The 26,732-nt window shown below is 44.2% G+C and overlaps 1 protein-coding gene across 2 annotated transcripts in view; it reads left to right on the forward strand.

Moving 5' to 3' along the window:
• The first annotated feature begins 11,097 nt into the window (after positions 1-11,097).
• Positions 11,098-26,732, forward strand: part of nt5dc1 (5'-nucleotidase domain containing 1) — a 602,479-nt gene continuing 586,844 nt past the window's right edge. For both annotated transcript variants that reach the window (XM_041187282.1, XM_041187283.1), the window contains exons 1-2: positions 11,098-11,256; positions 16,405-16,496. In XM_041187282.1, coding sequence (XP_041043216.1) covers positions 11,164-11,256; positions 16,405-16,496 — 185 coding nt within the window. In that variant the 5' untranslated portion in view covers positions 11,098-11,163. The remainder of the gene's footprint in view (positions 11,257-16,404; positions 16,497-26,732) is intronic.

The following is a 26,732-nucleotide window of genomic DNA, read 5'->3' on the forward strand; positions in this document are numbered from 1 at the left end:
TTACTTGCTAGTTTACCCTCAAAGTTTATTTTCTCCTTCTTTATTTTTTTTTGGCCATCTTTTGTTGGTTTTTAAAACTTTCCCAATCTTCCGTCTTACCACTAATCTTTGCCACATGGTGTGATTTTTTCTTTCAATCTGATATACTCTTTAACTTCCTTGTTTAACCATGGTTGGTTTATCGCTTCCTAGAATCTTTCTTTCTCACTGGGATATACCTTTGTTGTGAGTCATGAACTATTTTCTTAAACTTCTGCCATTGTTCATCAACCGTCTTTTCTGCTAAACTCCTTTCCCAGTCCACTCCAGCCAACTCTGCCCTCACTTCTTTGTAATTGTCCTTATTTAATTTTGGCACAATTGTTTCTGATCCAAGTTTCTCATTCTCAAACTGAATGCTAAATTCTACCATGTTATGGTCACTGTTTTCTGGGGCATCTTTTACTCTGAGGTCTTTTATTGAACTGCCTCATTACACATTACCAGATCCAAAGTAGCCTGATCCCTGGGCTAGATCCAGAACATATTGTTCTAGGAACTGTCCCAAATATACTCTATGAATTTTTGCTCATGGCTAGCTCTCCCAATTTGATTTTCCCAATCTACATGAAGATTAAAGTCACCCATGATTAATGTACTGCCATTTTTACATGCCCTCATAATCTCCTGACCTATTCTCTGTCCTACATCATAGCTACTGTTAGGGGGTCTATAGACTACTCCCACCAGTGTCTTCTTCCCCTTGTTATTTCTTACCTTCAATTATATGGATTCTACATCTTCTAATCCAAGATCATTTCTTGCTATCATACTTATGCCATCTTGTACTAACAAGGCTACCCCACCACCCTTTCCTTCCCACCTTTTGAAAAGTCACATATCTTAACTTTTTTTTTGAAAATCATATTTAATGTGCTAAACCAGATCACAGGCAGCTGAATGTTATGATCCCAGCTGAGGTTACCCCTGGAAAAGCCAGGTCCCAAAGTGGAACCCAGTTTGTTGGATCCTATCTTTTATTTGTTTGTTTAAACATGTGGAGAGTAGCTACTGAACAGAGTCACAGGAGTCAGTTGATGAACTTTTAACAAAAGAATAAAACTTTTATTCAACAAGGAAAGATGAACTATATTACAATACTCCTTCACCCACAACTATACCTTTACAGGCATATACAGATTTGTAAGGATAACACAAGTTACAAAAGCTATCTTATACTCTAATGTCTACAGTAAGTGCACAGTCCATGTAAACCTATGGCACTCTGTGGTCAGACACACCGCACTCTGAAACCTGGTGACAGATGCCACCTCAACCAGATGCTATGGATCTCTCCTCAACTCCCCCCATCCCCAGATGCTTGTAACACCATGAGCCAACTGGTCTCACTGCACTCCAACTTTCACATGAGGGTTTCCAATCTCCACTCTCCAAGACCTCGCCTTCAACAGTGTCACTACTTCACATGTCCATAGCAGAGGTACAGACCTTCAGTTGTCTCTTTGGACCTTCTTGCCTCTTGCAACCTGTTCTCACTTTAAATCTGCTTTCTGCAGTTTTAGTCTCTGTAAATCTGAAGCTTGGAGCCTTTCTCTCTGCCCCTTACTCTTAACTTCATTAACAGGACTTTTTCTAGGTTCCTGCCCTTCCTTCAATTAGAAGATCTGCTTTGGACTTTCCCCTCTCCAACTCCCCTGATTTTTGGGGTTTTCCTGTGCTTGGGACTGGCTATTTGTCCTCTTCTAGGTTGCTTCTGCTTCACAGCTGTCTTTAAAACAACTGGACTCCAACAGCTTCCAAAACAAACTGCTGTTTCTAGCTTTTCGGTGTCTGTGTTTGTGGGAGGAACCTGCTTCTCTGGCCCCCTGTTGCTAGGCAACAACTCAATTCTTCTACTCTTGTTTGCTTAACCTAGCTGCAACAGTTTAAAAACCCTCATCAGAAATGCAGGCATCTTTTTGAAATGAAACTAAAACTCAATTTGACCTTTTCTCAACACACATACAGAAACACAAATCAAATTTAAACTTTAAAACTAAAACTCGTTCTTAACACCTACAAATACCAAATATAACTTATCTAAACTATCTCTATTTCCGAACATGAAACATTGACTGTTTTCTCTCTCCTCAGACACTGCCTGGCCTGCTGAGTATTTCCAGTATTTTGTGTTTAGATTTCAGATTTCCAGCATCTGCAATATTTTGCTTTTATCATTTAGCTCTGTTTCTTGACACTTTTTAATGATTGTTTTTTTTAATTATTTTTTTAAATTATCAATTTATTGCTTTGACATTGACTTTTTTTTGCTCAGCAAGTTGTGCGTGTTTTTTTCACGTATTAACTCTTTTTTGAAATTCATATTTAATTATGTGCCAAACCAGATCTCAGGCAGCTGTTGCTGGGTTTCTTGCTGAAGGGAAATAAGAAGCTCGTAAGAGTCTGATTGATTTTTGCAGGACTGGCAAAAGGGGTTATTTTTGCTCCAGTGGAAACATGAAGTGTTTGAAATGCTCAGCATATCTGGAGTCCTCTGTGAAGAGCGAAACAGAGGTCAGTGACCTTTCGTGAGAATTAGTGTAGATTGTCGACCTGAAACATTGGGTGGGATCGTACCAGATTTGCACTAAGTGCTGTAGAGGGCGGGTAAGATGACAATTTACCTGTTGGCTATGGTGGCGGGTTTTTACGTCGCATCATCCTAAACCCCTTATATATGCACTCGCAGGAAACATGCTGTTTCAATGGCAGGCGGGCTCTCACTCGCCCGCTTGCCGTCACCTCACTGCTTCATCACACCGGGCGCCATATTTAAAGTCCAGCTGCAAGAACACATCTCAGTGATTCCAGACCATGACTGCTGCACAGAAGACATGATGGCTCCAAAGGCAAAAAGACTGCAGCCCCGCACCCCCCTCCCCCCAACACACCCACCCACCCGCTTCAGCAGCTCATCTCTGGAATGCCTTTTGGACCGAGTGGAGACCTGCGAGGATGTCCTATATCCCCGCTCTGGCCACAGGATGGGTAGTGGCGCCACCAACCAGGCTTGGGATGCAGTGGCAGCAGTGGTCAGCACCAACACCTTTCAAAAGAGGACAGCCACCCAGTGCCGCAAGGGGACGAATGATCTCTTTCATTCCGCCAGGATAAGTCTTTCATCACTCTCAACTCACACACTGACAAGCCCATCACACGTCCACAGGGCCCTCACTCACTGCCAGTTCAAGGGTCATCACCATTCACTCTCTCACACATACCTTCATTGTCTTCATTCCATCCATGGAACCACTCACCACCCACACATGCCTGGCATACTTATCATCTGGCCTGGTAGACATTTTTATTACACTCTGTCCATCTCTACTCATGCGGGACAAGCTGGATCTCAATAAGAGGGAGAGGTCGCAGACCGGTGGAGAAATGCCTGAGATCATTCACCGACTTTGAAAACAGAGCCATCCAGCTGGCTGGCGATGATCTGGCCCGATCCTGTGCTGATGCTGAGGTCGGCGCTGCTCTACAAAGTGAGGGTCCAGGAGTGCAATATACATCAAACAACCATGCCGTGAGTAATGTGTCCTGTTTCACAGGCCACTATCATGCACTAATTATCTCAAGTTGTTTCAGCAGGCACATCTGGGAAACAGCTAAGACAGTCCATGACCAAGTGCCTCCAGTCAAGCTCCGCAGACACCTCGGAAAAGGAACCTGAAGGCACCCTCCTTGAAGTCCCGTCACAGCACTCACCCACAACCACCGCCAGTGCAGAGACACACACCCCGGTGGGACCTAGCTTTAGAATAGGCTTGGGATCCCAATCTGGTGAGTACATCACACTTTCTGATTCACAGCATGCAGCAACAGGGATTTCCCAGGTGTCCAGCACTCAGAGGACTGCTGGGGGCCAGAAATTTCCTCAGTTCGAGTCAGATGACGAGCCTCTGGACTTGGTCATGTCACATGTATTGGAGCTGCAAAGGCAAGCTCGGGAACATCAGGAAGGAATGTCCGCTGCACTCCTCAGATTGCAAGGTACGTTGGAGGAGTCTGTCCACCTTCAGTCTGAGGTGATAGGACCAGCGTGCCAATGCACCAAGGTCAACACTGGTAGAATGGCAGCCACCATGGAAACCTTGGTCCAGGACTTCACTCATGCACTGCTGCACGGGCTGAACTCCATCGCTGAGGCCATAGTTGGCCTCCAACAGTGTGTATGGGAGAGAGGTGCTGGGCAGCCCAAACGCACTCCAGCTACCCCTTCTCCTCAAGGAGTCAATTTGGGGCCTTCGGGCACCCATAGGGAGGAGGATCAGCAAGTGCACACTCCGGGGCCATCCACACAGCTGACTCAGTGAGTGTCCGACTATCCGAATCCCCTTTTCCTGTGACCTCAACAGCTCCAGCTCCACAGGCCGAGGAGGGCGCCACTGCCACACATCAGGACCCTAAAAGCAGGCCAGGGCCCTCCAAGTCTCAGCCTGCCAAGGTCATCATAGACAGGGCACTGCAGTCAGCAGGCTGCCTCCACCTCTGCTGTGGATATCCGTGGAGCACCAAGATGTAGCTGCAGGGTTAGGAAAGTTAAGGAGAATTAATTGCACAGCCTGTGCATGTCTGTTAATCACTTGTACATACTGTTAACTATTATCAACAAACTCCCAAGAAGGTCTCCCTGCCTATGGCTCCTTGTTCTGATAAGAAGTGTTCTTGTCACTCAGATGTGAAACCTTTTTGCACAAGATAAAAGCAGGTGTTTCAGTCCAGAGCCCTTTCTCTGTGTAGCCTCCGGACTAAAGTGGTAGTCCAGCCTTACACTCTCTGGATATATTACTGATGCCTGCATCACGGCAGTACTTGCCATTGCTGCCAGAATGTAGTGGGCAGGTGCCTCAGAGTTCTCTCATTCTGAGTGCTCTCAGCACCTTTAAGGTGGGGCTGGCCCCCATCTCTTCAGTGATGCTGTGCTCCTGAAGGGCTCAGATGTTGAAGGTGGACAAATGATCAGATGCTTCTAAAGTTTCATGGCTGCATCTCTATGATATGACCCTGATCACAGAGTGCAGGTGAGCTGCCCTTGGCCCAGACAGGAGTCAGACATTCTCAGAGGCTATGTGAAGATCTATGGAGTGTCCTCACTGCATGTCGCCATCATCCTCCAGCAATTCAGTGACTATTAGAGCCTCCACTGCATCTCCAGGCAGGAGCATTCTCACAGAGCGTATTCACACCGCAATAAACCAGACTGGAGTCAAATGTTCACAGATGCAATGAGAGGATCTATGGGATCATGTCACTGCATGTCATCATCATCCTCCACAAATATAGCAGCTATGAGGGACTCCTGAGCGCGCCTGCCTTATCTAGCTAGTGCAAGGGCCTCATCCCCATCATTGTCACCTCTGGGACCTCCTCACCCTCTTCACCATCGACGACCCCCTCATCAGAGGAGACCTCCAGCTCCCCCACAGCCAGCTTCTCATCTTCCTGGAATGCCAGGTTGTAAAGGGTGCAGCAGAAGACGATGATGTGTGACACCCCCTGCGTACTGTATTGCAGGGCTCCATCAGACCGGTCCCCAGCCGCTGGAACCTCATCTGCAACATCCTGATGCTCTGCTCCACCAAGTTGCGAGCTGCAGCATGAGCCTCATTATACTGTTGCTCTGCTGCAGTCTGAAGCTGCCGCACAGGTATCATCAGCCATGTCCTCTGTGTGTAGCCCTTGTCCCCGAGGAGCCATTCCTGCAGTTTCTGAGGACCCTGGAAGACTTCAGGGGTCTGTGACTGACTAAGGATGTAGGCATTGTGCACAATCCCTGGAAACTGTGCGCAGAAGTGCAGGATGCGTTTCAGGTGGTCGCACACCAGCTGCACATTCAGTGAATGGAATCCCTTGCCGATAATGTAGTTCACTGTGCATTGCGATGGAGATCTGAATGCCACATGAGTGCAGTCATCGCACCCTGAACCTTTGGGAAATCCGAGATCCAGGTGAATCCAATTGCTCTTGCATACTGTTCCTGGTCCCAGGCGAAATGCACTAAATTGTGCGCCCTTGCAAGGAAGGCATCTATGTTCTCATGGTTGCATTTGTGGGTGAAGGCTTGTGAGATCCCACAGAGGTCACCTATGGAACCCTGAAAGGAGCCACTGGCATAGAAATTGAGCGCTGCAGTCACTTTCAGGGCTGCCAGCAGTGGATGCCCTCCATGTCCCCAAATCCTGCAGTAGCTGGCAGATGTGAGCGACCAGGTCCCTAGACATGCGCAGTCTTCGGCAACAGTCATCTGCAGGAATGATAGGCGGAGTCTATAGACCCTGGGTCTAGCTGGGTGCCGACCAGCAATAGCTCACTCTTCGATGGTGTGTCAAGGAGCCCCAGCTGCCACTTCTTCCTGAGGTTGCTGCTCCTGTCTCTGTGCAGCCAGGAGCCTCAATTGTTCTCTCCTCCATTGTCTTTGCTCTCTGTAGGCCATCAGGCATACAGCTAGTTCACCAGATGTACTCCTCCTGAAGGATGGAAGAGAGAGACAAGTGGTCAGCATGGGTGTATAAGAACCTGTCCTGGTTCAGTGTGAAGGCCCTTTAACTATTCCCGGAGAGTGCTGGTCACCACTTGGGTGGCTAGAGATTAATGCACTGCAAGGCTGTCCGAAACCCTAACCACTTCCACTCCACTTGACCTGACTGATTGGCAGCAGCTTTGCCCATTGCACTGCAATGCTGTGCTCTCAGCTCTGGTGCAGGCATTCTCCTAACTCGCATTGCAAGGCTGCACTGTTAGCTTGAACCGTGGGGGAGACTGGTCCAAACCAGGATGCTGACATTGCCAAGGCTGTGAATGCCTCCAGTAGTGACTACTCCATGACCAGCTTTAGTGAGGAGATTGTACAACGTGTGCAGTCATCCAACTGTTGCGCCATCCACTAAAATGCTCTGGCAGTCTGTGCCGGGTTGGGGGAGGGGCGGAGGAGTGACAGTGAAAAGCTTTGGAGCACTTGTTGGCACTTTGATGCCTCTGCATTGCATGAGTGGGCAGATAAGCTAGACTCCCGACCCCAATCATATCAATGTAACTGAGCTTGAACTCTCTCAGCTGCAGAGGAATGGTCACTTTATATAAGGCTTCCCTAATGCGTGGCCGCTTCCCTCGCCCACCCTAACCCCTGCCCCAAATGTTTGTGCGTCATATTACACGGCAGGCCCTTGTCCACCTCACATCCCCCACAGTTCAGCTCAAAAGCTGAGCTGTCCTTGCCCCACGCACCCCCTCCCAAGTCACCTCAATGGCAGGGCTTAACACCAACCCCCAGTGCCCCTCAAGCTTGAAGTCCAACAGGCAGCCCTGGCAAGTGCTGCACAACGTTACTGTGTACTCACCTCTGAGATCCCCTCAAAGTGCAAGATGACAAATGCATGTTACTTATGTGCTGTTGTGAAACACGTTGGCATGATTTCCCACTGATGGACAATCCAGTGGGCCAGGGGTGGTTGGGGGGGGGTTTGATTTTGTCGGGCTGATCTGATAATGATATGCTGATGTATTAAAATTAGGTTCCCGACATCCGATGGTGGAGAATGCGGCCCGCCATCAATGGGCTGAGTGGATGATCACAAACTGATTACATGTCGTAAAACTGATCGCACCATATTGTCTGCTCACACCACCAATCACGCCCAAAACTGATGGGCACAGAAAATTCCGCCCATTGACTGTTTTCTCTCTCCTCAGAAGCTGCCTGGCCTGCTGAGTATTTCCAGCACTTTCTGTTTATATTTCAGATTTCCAGCATCTGCAGTAATTTGCTCTTATTATATGCTCCCTGTAGGGAATTTGTAAATGAGGTTAGTTTCAATTTAAAGTGAGAAAATATTTATCACTCAATGCAAAGTATAACTTTTCTGTTAACAAGGCCCACTTGTGTGGATAGAAATAGCTCATTACTGCAGGTCAATTGGTTTGTGCTAACTTACTGGAAGGTTTTACCATTTTTAAACTTGCATTTGAAACCAGGAGTGAAGCACCAATAGAATGTACATGGGACTGTTATTTGGGGTGCGAGTAAAGTTCAAGTCTTTTGGATGCTGCTGTCCGGATATTACATAGGGCCAGGTTCAAAGAAGTGGAGCTGGTTGCATAATATGAATGACCAAGTTATGTGCAATTGTCTGACAAAGTCATGGTTGTAAAGTGTATCACACCAAAACCTTAGCTTTCAATGGGCTTTATAAATAGATGCATAGAGTTCAAAGCCAGTACATTTTTTTAAAGCTGTATGAAACAATTTGACCCCACTGTTACTGTGGTTCCAAATTCTGCACAACCAAAGGGTGTGAGGGGGAGGGTTAAAGGGGGAGAGGTTGGAGATAAGGGGCCCGGAAACAGGAAAAGCATCAGGGCCCGTGATTTCTCTCCCCTGGCCCTGGATATAGAGGGTCAAGATGTTTGGGTTGTGAGACCACTGGGGCTGCCAGAATGTGGAAGAAGAGGATTAGTAGCTGCATTGGCAGCAAGTTGGGTCGTAAGTGCGCTTGGGGGGAAACAGGATGCAACAACAGCAACAATAGGGGCCAAAATTCCTCAATCACACAAATGAGGTGCCGTTGGATTTCAGGCTACCAGTCTGGTCCAGCTTGACCCTGTCCAAAATATACCCCAGGGACAGGGTTATCTAAATTTAATACCACTTGCAGTGATTCCCAGATATATGTTCTACAGGCAGTCAGGAAAACCAGTGTGAAACACCTTCATCGAGGTGTAGAAAGGTTATACCTATCAAGAAAGACTCAAAAGGCCCAGACTGTTTTCTCTAGAAAAGACAAGATTGAGAGGTGATCTAATAGAGGTGTCTAAGATTATTAAATAATTTGATAGGGCAGAGATGAAAAAAATGTTAGGATGTTGCACTCAAGACAAAAGAGCGAGTAGCATGAATGCATTTAAGGGTAAGCCAAATAAACAAAATTATGAGGGAAGTATATAGAGTGGACGGGATAAAATTGTTTCCCTTGGTGGTGAATTCTAGAACCAGGGGACATAGATTCAGGATAAGTGGCAGAGGGTGTAGGGGGGACATGAGGAAGAACTTTTTTATGCAGAGGGTAGTGGGTGTCTGGAATTTGCTGCCCAAGTTGGTGTTAGAGGTAGAAACTCTAAATTCTTTTAAAAAGTATCTGGATCTGCACCTTAAGTGCTGTAAACTGCAGGGATCTGGGCCGGGTGCAGGAAGGTGGGATTAGAAAGGGCACCTGGGTGTACTCAGGGCTGGCATGGACAAGATGGGCCAAATGGCTTCCTTCTGTGCTGTAACGTTTCTATGGTTCTATGATTAATTATGCTTTGCACAATTGCCCCTTGCTGCAGTCACTAAGAGTCCTGAGAGTAATGGTCATCTCTCCTTCATGTTGATTTGGTTCCACATGATAGCGCCACTATGCTAGGAATATCCATGCCCAGAATTTTTTTGGATTGCAAGGTTACGCAGTATAAAGCAGATTGCCACTCTGAAGGAGACAGGGTCTGGATCATGATGAAGAACTGCTGTTGACCTCTCAAGGCAGGGAAGCATCCCTTTAAAATCCACTTGTCTTCTCAATGATCAGTCTGGTAGAGGTAAGCATCTCATTGTAGCGCCTCTTGTCCTTGCAACTCTTGTGAGTCATTATCCATGGGAGTATGTGTAGGGTCACCTCCCCCAATTGTGCCACGCTGTTCCTCCAGATAACTAGGCCCTTCCCTTTTTTATCCAGGTCCCCTCCCCTCCCCCACTTCCTAGAAGTCAAGGCCCTACCCCCAGGTAGCGAGGCTTCTCCCTCAAGTGTCATCACTCCTCCAGATGCTGAGGACCACCCCCCCCCCCCCCGCCAAAGTGTCCAGGACCATCTTCCCAGGTGCCCAGATAGCAACCAGGTGCCCAGGCCCCACCCCAGATTTTGAAGCCCATCTGCCAGGTGTCAAGGCATCTCATCCTGGTGCCTAGATTCTGACCACAGGTGCCCACTCCCTCTCCCAGGTGTCCAGGACCCATTGCCACTTGTCCAGGCCACTCCCTGGGGTGTTGAGGCCCAGCTGCAAAGTACCCAGACCACTTCCCTGGAAGTTGCAGCTACGCCCCTAGGTGTTGAGGTCCCTCCTCTAAAGTTTAATTCCCTCTCCATGTGGCGGGGGTCACACCCCCAGATGTCCAAATCCCTTGTCCAGGCCCCACCCCCAGGTGTCCAGGCCACCCAGAGACTCCCAAGCCCTGCCCCCAGATGTCCAGGCCCCTCCCCAGGTATCCAGGCTCTTTACCTCCACAAACAGCTGAGGCCTGGTCTCCAGGTGGCAGGCCCATCCCTCAGGTGCCTAGTCCATTCCCCTCAACCCCTGGTGCACAGGGCCTTCCCCAGGTTGTCCAGGCACCATTCTGATATACCCAGGCCCTTCCCACAGTTGCACAAGGCCTCACCCCAAGAATTCCAGGTCCTTCCTTGAGTAGTCCAACCCACTCCCTGGTGCGCAGGCCCAGGCCCCAGATGCCCTGGTCTCTCCCCAACATGACCTGGCCCCACCCCTTATGTGCCCAGGCACCTCCCCCAGTGGCCTTAAACCCTTCCCCAGATGCCCAGGCCCCTCCCCATTTGCTGATACCCCTCCCACAGGTGTCCAGGCCACACCCCCAGGTTTCCAGGCCCCTCCACCAGATGTCAATGCCTCTCTCCCTGGTACCCAAGCCCCTCCCCAGTTGTCTAAGTTCTTTCCCCACTGACCCATACCCTTTGTCCACACGTCAATGCCCTAACCCCAAGTGCACAAGACCCTTTCCCACTTGCTCATACCACCCCTCCTTGCACCATTCCCCCAGATATCCAGGCTCCTCCCCCAGGTGTCTGGGCCCCACCCCTGGGCATAGCTACCCCGCCCTAAGGAGTCCAGGCCCCACCCCCAGGTGTCTGGGCCCTGCCCCCTGCGGTTCAGACCCCGCCCCTACCATTCAGGCCCCGCCCCTACTGTTCAGGCCCCGCCCCTACAGTTCACGCCCCGCCTCCTGATGCCCAGGCCCCGCCTCCAGGTACTCGGGGCGCCTCCCCCAGGTGTCCAGGCTCCTCCCCGTGTTGACGCGGTGCTGCGGCAGACGGCAGAGTGGAGGGAACCGGTGATCACTGTCTTCATTCCACCGCCATGGCTGAACATTTTTCGCTGGCGGACTGCGATGTGATCGGCTTCGATCTAGACCATACCTTGTGCCGGTACAATGTGAGCGACACCTTCGCGGTGAGTTTAAAGCGGGGCCCGGGGTCGGCTCCCCCTCCCCTCTTTACCTCCGGCTGAATGAGCGGGCAGCCCGGGAACCGGCAGCAGAAAGGCCGCCTGGAGCCTGGCTGCAGCAGTGAGCGGGCCCGGAGAATCAGGGCCAGGCCCAGCTCCGCCAGGACAGGACCTGTGGCTGCTCACTCTCTTTCCATTTGACCAAATGTTTGTCTTCAGTTTCCTCCTGTGATGCTGCCTTGTGACCTCCCCCTCCCCCCGACTGATTATCAAATGATAAACATCCCTCAGCCGCCAAAATAATGTGGCGTTTCAGTCCCGAAAACAAACCTCTAATAGTACATCCCATTCACTCTCACAAAGGCCATTCGGCCCAGCTGCTCTGTGCCATCACTTATACTTTCATTCCCTAGCAGCTGAATCACTTATTTAGTTATCAGTGAAATTGGTATGTCCCAAATCTACACCGCCCCCCCCCCCATTCTCTGCACACACAGTAAGTCACTAAACAAATAAATTTCCATAACAAAAACAGAATTACCTGGAAAAACTCAGCAGGTCTGGCAGCATCGGCGGAGAAGAAAAGAGTTGACGTTTCGAGTCCCCATGACCCTTCGACAGAACTTGACAGAAATAAATTTCCATGTTCCTTTTCCTCCACTTTCTAATTTCTGACAATCTTTTGAGCTAATGTGGATGTAAAGATGGGCTAGGTGATGGGAGCGTGCATTTCTTTAATTCATTTCACGTCCTCAGGACACCCCATGCTTCGTTTGCAATGAATGAATAATTTTTCCAAGTGTACTCTAAACAACAGGCAAGTTACGCACCGCAAGGTCACACAAACGGCAAATGAGACCAATGATCGGTACTGCTGATCAGGGATAAATGCTTCAGAGCAGTGCTCTGTGCAAAAGTCACAAAATTAAACAAGTTGAGACATTTTTTTCCCGCTTACTTTTATTTTTGCAACAGATCTCTTGAGAAATTAGGTATTCTCATGTCAGTGAAACAAGGTCTTGGTAAATATTTGATCAGCAGGGCCATCCTTGAATATGTTAGATAAAAGCAAAATACTGTGAATGCTGGAAATCTGAAAGAAAAACAGAAAATGCTGGAAAAAAACTCAGCAGGCCAAGCAGAGAGAGAAACAGAGTTACCTTGAATATGTCAAGTCTACTTTTTAATTACATGAGATTTGGGGGTTATATTCTAGTTTTCTAACCAGTTATAATTGGGTCTATTGGTTTATGGGTTTTTTGGGCATTACTCAATTGCATCAGTTTTTCTATGAGAACTGAACTGAGGAAGGGGGCAAAAACAAAAATACCTGGAAAAACTCAGCAGGTCCGGCAGCATCCGTGGAAGGGAGCACAGCTAACACATGACTCATGAGTTTTTCCAGGTATTTTTGTTTTTGTTTTTGATTTCCAGCATCTGCAGTTTTTTGCTTTTATCTGAGGAAGGGGGCAGGTGTTTACTGATTAGAAATGTGATTGAAGGTTGTAAGTAGCACAAATAGCTTGTTGCAGGAATTGCTTTGTTAAAATCTGTTCAGAACTTGGTATTTTTGGTGATCTTGGGCACTTTGTGCAAAATTGCAAATTGCCAGGTTTTATGTAAAACTTTGAGAGGTATATTGTGCCTCAACAAATCACTTGCCCTGGTTGGACAGACATTTTTGGGCTAAAGATTATTGCCGGTAGCTGTTTTATAGGGGAGAAGGCTGTTATAGAAAAGGAAGTGGCACCTGCAGAGAAACTGCTGGGCTTGAATAGTGAACATGGTGGGGAAAGGTAAATAATCTGAATTCTTTGAATCATTATATAATATGATCTTCTCCATTTTTTGTGGTTGAAATGAACATTGTCAAAAATGCAGTACAAATGACATTATGCAGTCAATGAGCTAAAACTGTTGGAATTATAGGGTTCATACCTTAAGCCGATATTGCATATGTCTATATGCAATTAGTGTGCGGAACTCTGAACGATACTATAACATTTATGGATTTTTGTTTGTGGAGGGCTGGGGAAGCAAGCATACTTGACTTTTCTAAAGTGCTATTGTCAAAGATGACAACCAGAATTTCACCTTCTCTAACATATGTGGTGTTGAATTCCTATTTTCATTACATTGCATCAGTGAAGGTTGTATCCAGGCAACACAGCAAGCAACATTTATGGAAAAGAATATGAAACCATTTCTTATACTTGCACTAATCATGGATTGGTGCACATGAGCATTTATTTGAACTGCGCCCCATGAGCTATGTTGAAAGTATAAGTGACATGCAACCATGTTTTAAGATCATTATTACAATGTTATACTCTTGTAGGAAATGTGCATGTATGTGTTTAAAATAAGATTTAAAAATGCAAACATAAGTCTCTTTTACTTCTGATTAAAGGTACAATCATTAAGGGGGTAATAATTTTTAGACTTCCTTTTACATTATTGAGAATTTACCTTGTATAGGACTTTGAGGTAGGAATCAATGCAGCATTTTCTCAGCGCAATTCACCAGACAACAGCAACTCGTATATGTACAGCGCCGTTAATGTAGTAAAACTTCCCGTGATGCTTCACAGGAGCATTGTGAAACAGAGTATGATGCCGAGCCACATAAGGGGATATTAGGTCAGATGACTGAAAGCTTGGCCAAGGAAGTAGGATTTAAGGAGTGTCTTAAAGGAAGAAAATGAGGTACAGAGGTGGAGAGGTGTAGTGGGGGTATTTCAGAGCTTGGGATCCAGGCAGCCGAAAGCAGGGCCACCCATGGTGGTGCGATTAAAATCGGCGATGGTTAAGAGGCCAGAATTAGAGGAGTGCAAGTATCTCAGGGGGTTCTGGGGAGATTAGAGATGGGGAGGGATTTGAAAGTAAAGATGAAAATTTTAAAATCAAGATGAAACTTCACTGTGGGCTGATGTAGATCAGTGAGCACAGGGGTGATAGATGAATGCAAGCTAGGACATGGGCAGCAGCATTTTTGTTGACCTCCGGTTTACGGAGGATAGAATGTGAGTGAACACCCAGGAGTGCATTGGAGTATTCAAATCTAGAGGCAACAGGAGCATGAATGAGAGTTTCAACAGCAAATTAGTTGAGGCAGGGCTGAAGTATGGTGTTGTTAGAGGTGGAAATGGGTGGTGTTAGTGATGGCAAGATAGGAAGTTCATCTCTGGGTCAAATATTCAGGTTGTGAACACAATAGCAAACTAAATAATTATTTATTTAGTAATGCCTTTTTTGAAGCTGAATATTTATTTCTTGTGAGAAGCCCCTTTTGGTCGAAGTGGAGCTCCTATTCCAAGTTAGAATTATCTCTTTCAGGGTCACACAGCTATGCAACTCATGGAACTATTAAAATTTAATTTAATTTTTTTCAGACGTTTAGCCAAATTTCTGTTTAAGATTTCTTGTATGTTGGCAAAAGCAACTTAAAGGGGCATGCAAATATGTTACACATATCTGTATAAACCACTTCGATACACAATGTGCAGTTCAGAAATCTAAATGTTTGTCAGTCATTCAATGATGATTATTCAAGTTGACTCCATTGTTGAATACGTTTAAGACTGGGATAGACAAATTTTTGGTGTCTCAGAGAATTAAGGGATATGGGGAGCAGGTGGGCAAATGGAGTTGAAGCCCAAGATCAGCCATGATTGTATTGAATGGCGGAGCAGGCTTGATGGGCTGTGAGACCTACTCCTGCTCCTATTTCTTAAGTGGTATGATCTTCATATAGAAGGTTTAATGTGAACATTTATATTGTCTAGACTCTTCAAAAATAGTTACATAGGGAAAAATATTGTGGTTGACTTATATTGATTTATATGTTGGTTGCTAATGTCATTGTGGTAACAAGTCAGGCTGTTCATGGTACTTGCTGCCCTGACTTTCCTGAGTGAAATGTACCTTTAATTAGAAGTAAAGAAGTTGTAGGTTTGCATTTTAAAATTTTACACTGAACACAAACATTATGCACATTGAAAAAAGAATATTGCTGATGCAGTTGGTAGATTTTGTTCAACTTTGTAATTTTTATTCTCTTTTGTCTGTGTTTATCAAGGATGAGGGATGTCAGTGCTTCATCAGTGTTGGCCTGAGTGCGAGAGTTGGATATTCCTTGCTTTAGACTATGGCATCTCTCTGTTCTGCTATAGCAATACCCTAATGTTAAGCTGAGAAGCTAACCCACTAATGTAGCAGTCTAAATATTCAATGTTACACCCCACCCTTCCTTAAGTTCTTTGAGTGAGATGGTCATTGAGTCCCAGTTTAGCACTGAAGCCCCATGCACTGCTAAAAGTTCATTTCAGACTCTTTTGCAGCAGACAGAGAGGGAAGAATTTCATCTGAGTAGCTCTGGCTGAATTTGGCTAAATATAGTTTTCAGGAATGGAAGCACTGTGAGCCAACTTACTATACTCCTGGTTGCATATTTTCAGAGATTTCATGGACCTGTTTATATGGATGCCAGGAGCTCAACAGGTTGTTGGAGAATGAAGTGATTGTGACAGTGCTGTGGCAATATGCATTTATGCTTCGGCATGATTATCTGCATAAAATATGGTTTCTAATTAGTGATTCCATAAACACTGAGCTCCTGACCTCTTCAATATTGTGGTGAAGTAAAGCAGATTTTAGAACAATGGCATTTCTTTGGCAGTAAAAAGTCAGAAAACCTGTTTGGCAATCTAAGAATGTTACTGTAATTTGGTTAAATATTCCTAATAGATCTGCAGCTTCATAATAATGAGGAAGAATTTTTTTTGTCAGAACAATTGTCAGTTGTTACCAAGATAGAGGACTGGGACACGTGAAGCACCAAATGCGAGAATATTTTATTAGCATTGTATATGTTACACCCAAAATTCTATTTGGATAAATAAGAACTAAAGATTACTTCATATAGACATATCAAAATAAATATGTTCTAACCCTGTGCTTTTCATACTTATTCCTAGTAATCTGAGATATTGAAATTAATTGAAGCTTGCTTATTGAGTTGCTAAAAATGGAAAACGTGTTTTTATAGAGATTTAAGTTAGTACTTCCTCTGCTGAATAACCTTTTGCACTATGCACTTGGCTACATGCTCTCATTTATTGTAACTAATATTGTATTTCTCTTTGAATTTTTCAGCTGATATATGATAGCTTTGCTCAGTTCTTAGTTGAACAAAAAGGCTATGATCGGGAACTTATGACTGTGGCTCCTGACAGTTGGGATTTTTGGTGAGTCCTTTCCTTTTATATATTTCTTGTTGCAAAAAATGGAAGCCCTTCTTTTAAACTTTTCAACATTTTTAATAATGTAGCTTATAAGCAGGGCCCAGTTAGACTTTTCTCCCCTCTCCCTTCAACTTGATAATCTTTTGTGCTGTAAATTGCTGGAAGTGCAAGCTGATAGCACGGCGAGATCAGTGGGGCAAGTGGGACCTTGACAAACAATGACACCAGCAGACTACCTCCTTAACCAATTTAGGGAAAGAAACAGAAGCATAAAGAAGGAAACATGGTGACTTAGAGTTAAATTTGAGACAAAAAAATAAGTAATAACAAGAGGGAAAGAAAGGTTGAGGAAAAAAGACAAAGGAAATGTGAGAAAAGTATATTAAAACATATACAATTTTAAAAATCTAAGAACAGTTTACTACCTGAAAGAATGAGACTGTATAGTTTTGTTTGTTCTCTTTCTGGGCTGTTATGACATGGCAGATGATGTGTGCCAGGCAGCTCAAATCCATGAGTGAAACTTGGTTGTGCAAACACAATGGTTTTGCAACTTGTATTTAGTAAGAGACGTGTGCACTGAATTCAGAAGTATTAAGTCCACCAAGACTTTTAGAGATTTTAAAAAATGTAATTAAAATATTTATTAACAAAATAAAAGAGGTCAAGTACATACATAAGACTACAATTACTACTATAATAACTCCTAAAATTCCAAATTAACATGAACCCCACTTACTCTCCCTTTAAGGCAACGGTCCACAATAGATTTTAGATTTAAACCACTCAGCAGCTTAACGCAATACCTTGGACAGCGAAATTCCAACTTCAGCTTCGTTATATAGCAAATTTATGCACAAATGTTGGAGATTTCATTAGGACTATTTCACACACTCCTGCTAGATCTTACATGGCTTTCTGACACATAACCTTTCATTCTCCTTTATATATGTTTCTCTCTTTTTAATATGTAAATTCTATTGACCCATATGTCTTTGAAAACATATCTCCCTTGTAATATAAAAACTTTCATGTTGCTATGATTTACAGTAACCTTTCGGAAAAATTAGCCTTGCTAGCCTGCCTAGATGTAAACAGATTGAGATCCCTTTGAAATCCAAATCTCCCTTCATTCACCTAAAAATGCGCATTCTCTTCACCCGTTACATGCTAAGCCAGCATCTATGTTTACATGTTAGCATGTCAAGCACCTAGCTGCTTTTGATGATTTAAACTTGCAGTCTATTTGACTCCAAATGTAATTAAATCGCACACAGACAAACCCAACTATACTTACCCCATAAATCTACCTTACAATTAACCAGAAAAATATTATGAAAATTATTATACATTAACGCAGAGCTCAACTTGTTCAGCTCTGTCATGAGAGTAACATAAATCACATTAATAAAAGGTTCTTTGTGCCAACCCTGTCATGCGAGAAGTGAGAGTAGAAATTTCAGGGGCACTGGGCATGATTTTTCAGTCTTTCATAGACTCGGGAGGCGCCAGAGGATTGGAGAATTTCAAACACTATACACCCTTGTTCAAAAAAGGTTGTAAACATAAGCCCAGCAGTTACAGACCAGTCAGTTTAACTTCATTAGTGGGAAGCTTCCAGAAACAATTATTTGGGATCGAATTAGCAGTCACATGGAAAAATATGGCCTGATTAGGAAGAGCCAGCATGGATTTCTAAAGGGGAAATTGTGTTTAACTAACTTGCTGGAGTTTTCTTTGAAGATGTAACAGAGAGGGTTGTTGAGGGTAATGCTGTTGATGTGGTGTACATGGACTTTAAAAAGGCATTCGATACAGTGCCACAAAACAGACATGTGAGAAAAGTTATAGCTCATGGAATAAAAAGTACAGTAGCAACGTGAATGCAAAATTGCCTGATTGATAGGAAACATAGAGTAATGGTCGGTGGATTTTTTCGGGGTTGTAGTGGAGTTCACCAGGGGTGGGTATTGGGACCCTTGCTTTTCCTGATATATATTAATGATCTGGATCTTGGTGTGCAGGGGGTAATTTCAAAGTTTGCAGATGATACAAAACTTGGAAGCATTGTAAACTATGAGGAGGACCGTGTAGAATTTCAAAAGGACGTAGACAATTTGTTGGAGTGGGCAGAAAGGTGGCAGATGAAGTTCAATGCGGAGAAGTATGAGATGATGCATTTTTTGTAGGAAGAACATGGAGAGACAATATAAAATAAAGGGTACAATTCTTAAGAGGGTGCAGGAGCAGAGAGACCTGGGTGTCTATGTGCATAGATTATTGAAGGATAGGTGGAGAGAGCAGTTAATAAACATATCGTATCCTGGGCTTTATTAATAGGGGCATAGAATGCAAGAGCAAGGAGGTTATGCTGAAGACGCTAGCTAGACCTCAGCTGGAGTATTGTGTACAGTTCTGGGCATTGCACAACAGAAAGGAAGTGAATGCATTGGAGAAAGTGTAGAGGTTTACAAGAATGGTTGCAGGGATGAGAAACTTCAGTTACGAAGACAGATTGGAGAGGTTGGGACTATTCTCCTTGGAGAGGAGATGGCTAAGACGAGATTTGATAAGGGTGTTTAAAATCATGAGGGGGCTGGATAGAGTAGCTAGGGAGAAATCTTTCCCACTCATAAAAGGATCTCGAGAACGAGAGGGCACAGATTAAAGTGATTTGCAAAAGCAGCACATGTGATGTGAGAAAAAGTTCTTTCACACGACGGATAGTTCAAGTCTGGAATGCACTGCCAGGCAATGTGGTGGAGGCAGGTTCAATTGAGGAATTCAAGAGGGCATTGAATGATTGTTTCTATTCAAATAATGTGCCAGGGTGTGGGGAAAAGGCAGGAGAATGGCACTGAGTCATAATGCTCATTTGGAGAGCCGATGCAGACATGATGAGCTGAATGGCCTCCTTCTGCGCCGCAACAGTTCTGTGATTCTGTCTTTCATGTAATTCATATTTACCATGCAAATGCAGCAACTTCTTAAAATTCATGGGTAGGTTGACAGAGAGCTGAAATTTTGCAAGAATAACAAGAGATTTAAAATTTTTTTTCATGGAATGTAAGCATCACTGGCAAGGCACATTTGTTACTCACCCCTAATTGCTCTTGGGAATGTGGTGGTGAGCTGCCTTCTTGAAGCACTGCAGTCCATCTGGTGTAAGTAACTCCTACAGTGCTGTTAGGGAGGGAGTTCCAGGTTTTTGACTTAGCGACGTGCATGAATGGCAATATAGTTCCAAGTCAGGATTGTGTAAAACTTGGAGGGGAACTTGCAGCTGGTGGTGTTCCCATGCATCTTCCGCCCTTATCCTTCTGGGTGGTTGAGGTCATGGGTTTGGAAGGTGCTGTTGAAGAAGTCTTGGTAAGTTGCAGCAGTGCATCTTGCAGATGGCACGCACTGCTGCGGTGGAGGAGGGCATCAGTGATTAAGATGGTGGATGAATGCCGATCAAGAGAGCTGCTTTGCCTTGGATTATGTCAAGCTTCTTGAGTGTTGGAGCCATACTCTAGACAAGTGGAGAAATTCTCTCTCATTCCTGACATGTGTTTTGTAGATAATGGACCTGCTTCGGAGAGTCAGGAGGTGAGTTTTTTTAATTCTTTCACGAGGTGTGAACATTGCTGGCTAGACCAGAATTTATTGCCCATCTCTAATTGTTCTTGAGAAGATGTTGGTGAGGCACCTTCTAGAACCGCTGCAATCTTTGTGGTGTAGGTACACCCATAGTGCTGTTAAGAAGAAGGGAGTTTCAAGATTTTGACCCAGTGACAGTGAAGGAATGGTGATACAGTTCCGAGTGAGGAAGTTGTGTGTGTCTTGGAGGGAAAGTTGCAGTGTGGTGGTCTTCCCATGCAGTTTCTTGCCAGAGATTTCACAGTCTCTGGCCTCTTCTTGTAGCTACAGTATTTATTTGGTGAGACCAATTAAGTTTCTGGTCCATGGTAACTCCCAACATGTTTATGGTGGAGGATTAAGCAAAGGTAATCCAAGGGAAGATGATTAGATTTTCTCTTGTTGGTGATGATCATTGTCTGACAATTGTGTGGCATGAATGTTACTTGCCACTTATCAACCCAATCCCGAATGCTGTCCAGATCTTTCTGCATATGGACACAGATTATTCACTATCTGAGGAGTTGTAATGGTGCTGAATATTGTGCATTCATCAGCATACATTCCAGTTCTGACCGTATGATGAAGGGAAGGTCATTGATGAAGCATCTGAAGATGGTTGGGCCTAGGAAATTGCCGTTAGGAACAACTGCATTGATGACCTGGGGCTGAGATGATTGACCTCCAACAACCACTGCCAACTTCCTCTGTACCAGGTGTGACTTTTAACCAGTAGAGAGCTTTCTCCCTGATTCCCACTGGTGTCAGTTTTGCTTAGGGCTCCTTGATGCCACATTTGGTCAAATGCTGCCTTGACGTCAAGGGCAGTTACTCTCACTTCACCTTGAGTTCAGCAATTCCGTCCATGTTTGGACCAAGGCTGTAATGAGGTCAGAAGCCAGTTGCAATGGCAGAACCCAAACTGAGCATCAGTGAGCAGCTTATTGCTGAGCAAATGCTGCTTGATAGCACTGTCGATGATTTTTTCCATCACTTTGTCGATGATTGAGAATAAACTGATGGGGCGGTGTTTGGTTGGATTGGATTCGTCCTGCTTTTTGTGGACAGGACGTACTTTGGCAGTTGAGATGGGAAGCTTTAGGGAGCGAATTCCGTAACTTGCCCTAGGCAGCTGAAGGGATGGTCGCTAGTTGCCTCCCAAATCTCAGCCCATCTTTCCCAGAAATCTGTTGGAATCCCTCCACTCAGGTTTCCATCTTTGCCACAGCACCAAAACAGTCTTTATCAAAGTTAAAAAAATTACGATATATGTGACTGCAACTGTTGTAAACAATCCCACCTCATCCTTCTCTGTCTGCAGCTTTTGATATGATTTGAAGCAGTATAAAGTGAATGAATGTGCAAGAGGTCAGAAATGGAAGAGCACAGATAATTTGCAGGAGGAGATTGCAGAGATAAAGAGAGTGAAGCCATGGAGAAATTTGAAAACAAGCTTGAGAATTTTAAAGTTGAGGCATTGCCGGATTGGGAGCCAATGTAGGCCAACAAGTACAGGGGGAGGGGTAGGGGATAGGGCGGTGGTGTGGGGGTGTGTGGAATAGGTCTTAGTCTGACTTAGGATATGGGCAGCAGAGTTTTTGCTGAAATCAAGATATGAGGCTAGAAGATGGAAGGCCATCAGAAATGAGTTGGAATAGTCAAGTAGTCTAGAGGTAACAAATAACATGGACAAGGATGTCACCAGATGAACTGAGATGGTGCTGAATGATATTACGGAGATGGAAATAGGCGCTCTTGGTGACGGAGGGGATATGTGGGTGGATGCTCATCTTGGGTTAAAAAATTGACACCAAGGTTTCAAATGATCTGGATTTGCCTCCACCGTTACTGGGGGAGGGATTGAGACTGGCTAGGGATCAGAATTTCTGCAGGGATTGAAGACAGTGGGCTTTGGTCTTGCTAATATTTGGTTGGAAGAAAGAGCTGGATGTCCTCTACATACAAATGGAACCTGTACTAGATAGATAAGAATACAATCAGCAAGTGCAGTTCTGTCCAGTTGGATGATCAAGCTGTTGGAGAATAGTGTGGTCAACTATATTAAAGGAGAGAAGGATAGGGAGGGATTGTTTACCACAGTTGCTGTCACATGTAATGTAACTTGCGCTTTTGGTAAAGGCTGTTTTAGTTCTGTGGCAGAGGTGGAAACCTGATTGGAGGGAGTCAAACAGATTTCTGGGAAAGAGTGGCAGAGCTTTGGGAGGCAGCACATTTAAGGACATTGAAGAGGTAAGAGAGGTTGGAGATTTGGTAGCACTTTGTAAGGACAGAGGGAGGGAAAGGTTGGAATTTCTTGGCTTTTAGCAACATTGTATTGATGTCTTGAATGCTTGAGTATAGTCCACGTAGGCTAGCTAATTTTGTTGGATTGCTTAGGGCAGAGTGTAATTGATAATGATTAGCTACTGCACTTATATTTGTTTCTAAAGTTTTTAGCGAGGTAGAGTGAAGAGTAATACATTATTAACCTGAGAGAACTAGGAATAAATAATGCATTTCTGTCTATGAAAAATCAATAAAACAGTGAAAGCGTGCAATTAAGCAGCTAACTATGGTGAAATAATAAATGAGCAGGTAGGGAAGGATTAAACCTCTCCAAAATAGGAGACGTTCAGTTATCTAAGAAATTTAGAAAAGGAGTATACCTGGAACTAAAAACCTACAGAGAAAAGAGGAACCAAAGATAATGATAAAAAGACAAGTGTAAAAATCTACTGCTTTACAATTTTTGAATTTTCCATTAAGGGTCCCTTTCTTGTTTAGCTGTGGAGAGGTAGAGATTGAAGGCTGAAATCTAGCTCAGCACTGATAGGGAATCTTGTTGTCTTATTCACTGGATGGAGTGGGAATAAGTTGATAAAATAGTTTTGTGATAAGTTGCTCCTACTTGCTAGGAGACTTCATGGCTTCATCACAATTTTTGCCCGATGTTTGGGATTCCTGTGTGCTCAATAAGGGCTTATCACAATATTAGCCTGACCATTGTAATCCGTTGGTCATATTTACAGTGCTTTATACAAGTGCTACATCTGTATAATCTTGAGCCCCCTTCAGCAGTATCAGTAGAATTTGAATTATTCAATTATGGTAAATTAGTGGTTAACCCAATCAATGCTACACAATGGGATATCCCTGCATGGCAACCTGTAACTAGTGGAGTGCCACAGGGATCAGTGCTGAGGCTACAGTTATTTACAATATATATGGTTGAATTAGATGAGGGAAGTGACTGTACTATCGTCAGCTTTGCTGATGACACAAAAATAGGTGGGAAGGCAAGTGGTGAGGATGACACCAAAAGTCTACAGAGGGATATAGACAGGGTAAGTGAGCGGGAAAAAACTTGGCAGATGAAATATCATGTGGAAAAATGTGATGTTATGCACTTTGTCAGGAAGAATAGAGGAGTTGAATATTATTTAAATGGAGAATGACTGTAGAAAGCTGCAGCACAGAGGATTTGGGAGCCCTTGTGCATGAATTGCAAAAACCTAGAATACTGTGGAGAGTTTTGGTCCCCTTATCTAAGGAAAGATATACTGGCATTGGAGATAGTCCACTAGGTTGATCCCCGGTATGGATGGATTTTTTTATGAGGAGAGGCTGAGTAGGTTGGGCCTGTACTCATTGGAGTATAGAAGAATGAGAGACGACCTTATTGAAACATAGAGGGCAGAATTTTGCAGGCTTGGCGATGGCAGGCGGGAAACCTACCGCCGACCGTGATCGGCGCCACACCACGATTTCATGCTGGCGGGCCAATTAAGGCTCACCCAACGTGAAATGCGAGTGGCAGCGCTGAGTGCTTCCTGTGCGGGAGATGGGGGGAGTGTGAGCCAGCCAAGTGCGAACTTCGAGCATGCATGTGAGTGAGCACTGCATAATCTCCCTGAGGCACGGAGCTGCCTCAGGGAGATGAAGAGAAGAAAAATAATTGAAAGACAAAAGTGTTATAAACCATTCCCCTCATGTGACTCTGTCACATTAGTAGGGACATGTTATTAATGAAAAATTAAAGGTTTTATTTTATTTTTATTTGCTTTTGGAAACCTCATCCTGCCCATGGATAAGGTTTCCAAAAAAATGCAAAGGCCGCCTGACCTTTTTGCCTGCCCACCAACTGTTAGGCTGTACAGGCAGTGAAAACTTTACATTAATTGATAACTTAATGGTCTTAACGGGCCTTTTAATTGTCGGTGGGCGCACTGCCAGCTCCGGCGTGTGCCCGCCGACCGAATTATCCCGCAACTGCGCATTGACTTTGGCACGTTTGGCTGACGTCAACGCGCATCATTTCATGCTTGAGCAGGTCGGGTGCATGCCCGCCCAACGAGTGAAAATTTCTGCCCATAAAGTTCTTAGGGGGCTTGACAGGGTGGATGCTGAGAGGTTGTTTCCCCTTGTGGGAGAGTCAAGGACCAGAGGGCATAATCTCAGAGTAAGAGGTCATCCATTTAAGACAGAGATGAGAAGGAATTTCTTCCCTCAGAGGGTAGTCAATCTGTGGAATTCTTTACCGAAGAGGGCTGAAGAGGCTGAGTCGTTTAAGTATATCCAAGGCTGAGATAGATTTTTAATCAGTAAGGGAATCAAGAGTTATGGGGAAAAGGTAGGAAAATGGAGTGGAGGATTATCAGATCAACCATGATCTCATTGAGTGGTGGAGCAGCCTCAGTGGGCCAAATGGCCTGCTTCTGCTCCTACGTCTTATGGTCAATTTTTATAAATAGAACATTCTGTGACTCACTGAACAATGTTTCAGGAGATCTGCTAGTAAAAAGTCATTCCAGTTGTTATGAAGATGTGTGATATAGATTCTTAATTTATTATGACATGGCTGGACATATACAGAGCTATTTGAAAAGAACACTTTTGCTAAACAAAAGACACTGGCCTACAGCAACTACCATGCTGCATTTACTAAGGATACAAACTGCTTTATGGAGACGCAGAGCTCCAAGACAGTGACTAAGATAAGCCCAGACTGAAATCAAAGAGAGGTCCTGTGACCCAGCTCATGGGTGAAATATACTGGATTTGAACTGACAGTGAGTCTGCCTGAGGGATAGAAGGGATAACAGTCTTACTTCCCTCATCAAAGCTGAGTTGTTTGTGATTTGAAAACTCATCAGAAGACCTCATTGCTGCAAACTTAGAATTCTTAAAGGAGGATTCCAAATCAACACCACACTCTCCAAGAGAAAAGAGAATCAACTAGCCCCGACTGCTCCAATGAGGAAACCCAAGTATCAGCAGCTACTGTGGAAAATGACCCTTCAGCTTTCCAGAAGCATTTGGGCAACTCGTGAATATTTTTTTCTGACTTTAATTTTTACTTGGGCGAGTTTTAAGACCTGATATTCTGCAGCATAAGTGTTAAAAATTTCTGTGTTACAATTCAAAAGAAAATATCTTAAAAATCGAGTAATTTCATAAGAAATCGAAGCAAGAGTCCACCATTTGGTTCATGGAGTGCCTATAACAGAGTGACCTTGTTAATCATTCAATCTTTCTAGATGAAAAAAAAGCCGCTACTGTAACTTCTGGTTTGAAGACCAAGTAAACTCTGACAACAGTTACACTTTGTGGCCTCAAAGGGACACTACTCAGTCTTATTAGTGGAATAACATAACCTTCATTATTACATAGCCCTTCTTCAGCAACAATTCATCTAACTTAGCATTGGCAATGACACAGGGGACCCTATAGTAAAAATGGTTTAGGTTACACGTTTTGCAATTCACTACATATGCAAAGCCATCTTAAAATCCTTTGTGCTTCTGAGCTCCAGCATGAAACTGAAGGTTATATTCCAATTTGCACCATTCCCTGCAGAAAGAAATGGATAAACTCGAGCTGAGTTCAGATAGGCAATTGAACATTGTAGCCATAGACCAGCAAACTTAAATACAATTCCTTAACAGCAAAATAATATCACATATTATTTGGAGTAATACTGATTTTCCAACTAAGTGTGAGCAGCACCACAGGACATCAGTGGTTTTGAAATAAGTATTGAAAATGCCAGAAATGTCCAGATATGACTTTTCATCAGAATTCATGGAACACGCTTAAAACACTTTTTTTTTGATTCTTGACATTTCCAATTATTTCCCATTTTAAACTATCTTGTTTGAACAGCATATAATTGTAAAGAAAATAATTAAAAAGAATTAGGAAAGTTGTTGACATTTGGCAGCTTGTGAGACAAAGTGTATTTTTCTCTTATTTGTGGTTCAAACCCGGATGTTTATAAGGAAGAAAACCAAAGCTCCACCATGGAATTTTCTGTAGCTAAACATAAGCCAACATCAAAAAAGAAACAGATGGAACATTTAAACTCTTGAGGAGGAGTGAAAGCGAAGAACAATTGTAAACATGTGTTATAAAACCATCAACTTGCAAAAGAGAGAACAGTAATGGCTAATCCTTCATGGGTTTGATAAATGACTAAAGAATTCGGGAAATATTCCCAAAACTACAAAAAAGGAGAGAATACCAAGTTGCAGCTGAATTGAATCAGGCAACAGGAGCAGGAGAAGGCCATTTGGCCCTCGAGCTTGCTGTGCCCTTAAGTAAGATCTTGGCTGATCTGAT

The sequence above is a fragment of the Carcharodon carcharias genome, chromosome 5 (assembly GCF_017639515.1).
Source record: "Carcharodon carcharias isolate sCarCar2 chromosome 5, sCarCar2.pri, whole genome shotgun sequence".
Lineage (NCBI taxonomy): Eukaryota > Metazoa > Chordata > Chondrichthyes > Lamniformes > Lamnidae > Carcharodon > Carcharodon carcharias.